Genomic DNA, 4,792 nt, shown 5'->3' with positions numbered 1-4,792 from the left:
GTATATAGATACTGTACTGTATAAATAATATACAATTCGAAGAACTGCTAATTACGATACACTCTGTAGACAGATTTAATTATTATTAATGTATAAAAAAAAATATTTCTTGAAGGTTTGCATGGCGAGTATCAATAAACATAATAACAAACTTATTTACACATGGTGTACCGAAAGTTTGTTATATGTTTATTATTAATGTACTTGTTAATGTTTAATTTTTTTTTTTAAACACCACCTGTTTCTCTCTTTTTTCAATTATTGTCTGTTTTTTTTTTTTCATTTCATTTTTTTTCTTTGTTACAAGGCCCAGTTGGCCTTGAGGCTGCAGAAGGGAACAAAGGCATTCTACGCTTAGACTTGCTATACATATCATTATTACTGTATTTTAATAGTACTATTTGCTACTGCCACTACCACTTCCAATATTATTACTATATTATGACATTGGCATATATTTTACTGTTGATTTAATTATTTACATAGATACTACTATAAAATTTGAAGCAATGCAAATTAGGACACATGCTATAGACAGATTTGGAGTACATTTTATCATTATTAATGTACTTATTAATGTTTAATATTTAAATAGAAATACCACCTGTTTCCCTTTTATTAATCAATTATTGGCCTAGTTCAGACTAGGTGGATAAACCCGGCTCAACTCTCCGGGTTTATCCACCTGCCAGTCTGAACTAGGTGGCTTATCTCAGGCCGGGCTGTGTTCCTATAGTAACTAGGCCTGGCACGGCACCGTGTTTAACTTTTCTAAGCCAGGCTTTAATCGTTGCGGGGGTCTTGCATTGACTTCGGGTGACGAAATGACCAATCAGCATTCAATTACGTACGCTGTGAGTGAGCATACGTTTCGCGAGCAATGTTTTGAAACACGTTTCCTGGTTATGGTTCATTAGTATGCAAATTCCCTCCTGGTCAAACCCGCTAGTCTGAAAGCCCGGCAAAGTTAAGCCGGGCTTAACGTTGAGCTGGGCTTAACTCAAGCCTGGCTTATCTCCAAGGTTGAACGTAGCCATTGTCTGTTTCATTTCATTGTTTGTTCTTTGTTACAAGGCCCAGTTGTCTCCTGAAGCTGCAGAAGAGAACAAAGAAGATGATGGAGCATCAACATCAATCAAAGAGGATGTGGAATCAGAGCAAGATGAAAAAGAAGATATAAGTACTGATGATGAGGAGGAGGTGGATGCTGATGATGAAGGTGATGAGGACATCAATGATGATGAAGATTCTACCCACAAACTATTGAACACTAAACCAAGCAAACAAACGAACATTATTTCAAAAAATCAAGATGCAGAATTATTAGAAAACACAAGTTATAGCAGAGAAGAAGAGCTGAAAACAGAATTAAATAAAGACATTAGTGACAGCGATGAAGATTACGATGCGGATTTACAAGATTTAAGTTTAGAAAATAAGATGTACAAACCACACAGAAACATTTCCAGTTTAACACATGTGAACTCACACTCACGAACCCGCATGGAAAGTAACAGTTCAACAAATTCACATCAAATTATGGGGAAAGAGATGGTGAAGGCAAAAGTGAAGAAGAGTTTACAGAAGAAAAAAGCAACCGAGAGGAGAAGGCGAAGGACAAAAGGCGAAGCTAATTTAGTTACTGGGAAAAGGAGAGAAAATGCAGATACTATTAAACATAGTATGGACTGGTTTTAACTTCTTAAATAGACAGTGGCGGCGCAACAGTATTTCTCCCCCTCCCCCAGAAAATTTTCTTGTCACCATCACCCCCAAAAAAGAAGAGAAACCAAAATTTGTTGCGGAGGAAAAAAAATTATATGTATTTTCTAGATATTAGAAAAAAAAAATCCATTATATAAGCCTCTGAAACACCTAAATTGCCATTTTCTGGGGATTCGTCCCGTGGACCACTTTCTACAACATTTTAATTGACGCCCGACCACTTTGCTCTCGTCGGGAACCATGCCCCCCACCCCCAAAATTGTACCATGCCCTTAATTTCCCCCCTCCTTTTCAGACACTGGCACCGCCACTGTAAATAGACAATAATGGGTATTATACTTCCAATAGATTACATTATACTTTATTTATCCAACATTATACTTCCACTTTTATACAATTTGAAAGTATTTTTACAGCCAGAAACCAGATAAATAACTAATTTGTGCATTAAAACACAAATGTGTGTTTGCTTCACATCTTCTGTCACATGGTCTATAATAATAATAATAATGTAACGTTATAATTGTACAGTGCAAAATACTGGTGCTTCGATGTGCTTAACATTAAAGATTTTTAAAAATAAGAATTTATCCTTCACTGCATATTTATCCAAATAAACATGTATACATACACTCAACTTTTTTCCTTTTTGTATTGAAGATAAGGCTAGACTTTTTTATACCTTGTTTTACAAACTTATTTTCTTAAACATCGTCAAAGGATGGCGGAAGAAAAATAATAATACAATTTAGGTTTTTCATTTAGCAAATAGTTTTGCCAAAAACTTTCAGACGGAGGAGAAAATATAAATATAATGTTATTGGTGAATGTAAACAGTGTAGTAATGGGACGGTTAAATGCTTTAAATTTATTTAATGAGGAAGAAATATACATATCTTATTTTGGGGATTTCAAGACAGCAGTGTGCATAATAGATATGATGGCAGGTGTGCTAATTGGCCAAAAATATAATGTTATTTTTATTCGAAATCACAATTTGCAGGCGGCAGATTCGCTAAACAAGATATAAAAAAATGTCTCGCCTAAGCAATAAAAATATGAATAGGAACAGTCACATTTGTCCTGCCATAGACGAAGAGTTTCTCAAAAATGGCGATCAAGACAGTGGTAATATATTATAAAAGACTTGAAAGATAGAAAATGTCATTTGATAAGATAAGAAAAAAAGAAGGGGAACTGAACATATAAGCAAGATAATTTTCGATGTAAATTCCAAGTAGCAATGTCCATGTTAGGTCCATGGTCAAACAATTATGAACAAAAATCTCACCATGTGTACCAATTTACCATACTACAGTGAAACATACTTTCCTTGACAGCGATTATTCGACATAAGAGAAGAAGAAGTAGTTGGCGTAGTTTCGGGTTATTAAATCCATATAAAACCAACCAGTACAGACCAATAGGCCTATATAGAATTGACTAAAATCATTACACTGCAAAGATCTGTTGTCAGAACCATAAACCAGATAGCAGACGCCCACTACTAAAGAACACAATAAACAGTGACGACCTCAACAACATCCAGGTTTTTCAATCCACTTTGTGAGATATTTATTATGTTCTGTTTTTTAGATATAACTTGGTATATATGGTAGTGTAGTGGGCGTTTGCTTACACACTATGGTTCTCAAAATGAGATAAAAAGAAAGCAGTTGTACTGTACATATTTGTATTAAACTACGCATCGAAAACATTCTACTAATACTGTATTAATTATACTGAAATTTTAAGACATATAGTTATACTGTACTGAAATGAATTTGAACAGGAACATTAATGCATCAAATCGCCATTCATAACGGTAGTGCCGCCAGCGGGAGAGAGGACCCCCTCCCCCTACCCCCGTCGGACATGCCTGCGCCCCCATAGTGCGACGCCCCGACGAGGTTGTCGGAGCAACAATGATAATTTGCCTATCCAAATAAATTTATTTTGATTGCCAATCCCTAAAACTGTGTGGTGTGAAAGTACAATTTGGTTCGTGCTAAGCCATAAAACTTACCCCGTTAACCCCAACAGGGATTTATATTTCTGGACCCTCGAGGCTAGCTCTAATCGACTCCTTGGTTCGAACCCCATATTTGACCACAATCGGCAAATTTCTGATCCGATGTCGGTATTATTTGCTTACAAGTACTGTACAGCTTTGCTGTCATGTTGACAAATTTACCACCAAGCTATTGGCTATTTGTGTCTATTGATTGATATTTGTGTTGGGTGTGTGTAAGATTCATGAATTCACAGAAAAGAAAGGATAAAGAGGGGGAGACGGTACTCAAAAACAACTAATTTTCGATTTAAACTTCATGTAAAAGTTCCTATTGTCAAGCATTTTGCATAGCTCCTACAAAATTGTTATATGCCCCTGAATTTACTAGCCTACAGGTGGTCAACAAGTAAACACTTTCCTTTACACCCATATCCGCTTTTTGGAAAAGAAGTGGTAGGCCTAATATCGATATATTAGTCTATGGCTGCAGATTCAATGGGAGGAAGCCCAACCGGCCCGATCCCCCACCACTAAATTCTACAAAATTTTTAAAAAGTGGATGAAAAGGAATATTAAAATGTTAGGTCTGAGAGTCCGGCCACAATCATAAACGTTCAGACCTCAACCCCAACATTGTCCCTCCATACATGAAAATCCTCCCTTCCCCCTGCCCCCCCCCCCTTTATTTAAATTTCCTGAATCCGCCACTGATATAGAAAACCCACTAAATAGGCAAAGACTATAACAGTATTTAGAAAAACTATTCGTCGCCCGAACTGTAAACCATTAGGCCTACTGTCACAGAAAAGAATAAACAATGACAAAATGAAATAGATACACAAAGTGAGAATCATCTACTTTTTTCTAAGCCTACCTATTTCTACTTTTTATATCTCTACAGTGTACTTTTTAATAATTTTATAAAGTTCTTTTGTAATGGGTGTCTGCTCTGTAAAATAAACAGCGTGGTACCGTACTCAAAATGAGATACGAAAACATTGATGTTTACTTTTTGTGTTAGATAGGCCTACTACAGATTTTTGTTTACTGACA

General features: G+C 35.9%; 1 protein-coding gene across 1 annotated transcript in view; it reads left to right on the top strand.

Annotated features, from left to right (window-relative positions):
- The window catches only part of LOC117113244 (serine/threonine-protein kinase RIO2-like), a 15,317-nt gene extending 13,009 nt beyond the window's left edge, over window positions 1–2,308 (top strand). The window contains exons 10-11 of the mRNA XM_033256538.1: window positions 1,075–1,180; window positions 1,247–2,308. Coding sequence (XP_033112429.1) covers window positions 1,075–1,180; window positions 1,247–1,698 — 558 coding nt within the window. The 3' untranslated portion in view covers window positions 1,699–2,308. The remainder of the gene's footprint in view (window positions 1–1,074; window positions 1,181–1,246) is intronic.
- The last annotated feature ends 2,484 nt before the right edge of the window (window positions 2,309–4,792 follow it).

This window comes from Anneissia japonica, unplaced genomic scaffold (genome assembly GCF_011630105.1).
Source record: "Anneissia japonica isolate Jap-2015-1 unplaced genomic scaffold, ASM1163010v1 scaffold287593_len981703_cov172, whole genome shotgun sequence".
Classification (NCBI taxonomy): Eukaryota; Metazoa; Echinodermata; class Crinoidea; order Comatulida; family Comatulidae; genus Anneissia; species Anneissia japonica.
Note: the sequence above shows the minus strand (reverse complement) of the source record. Positions and strands in the feature narration are given on the sequence as shown.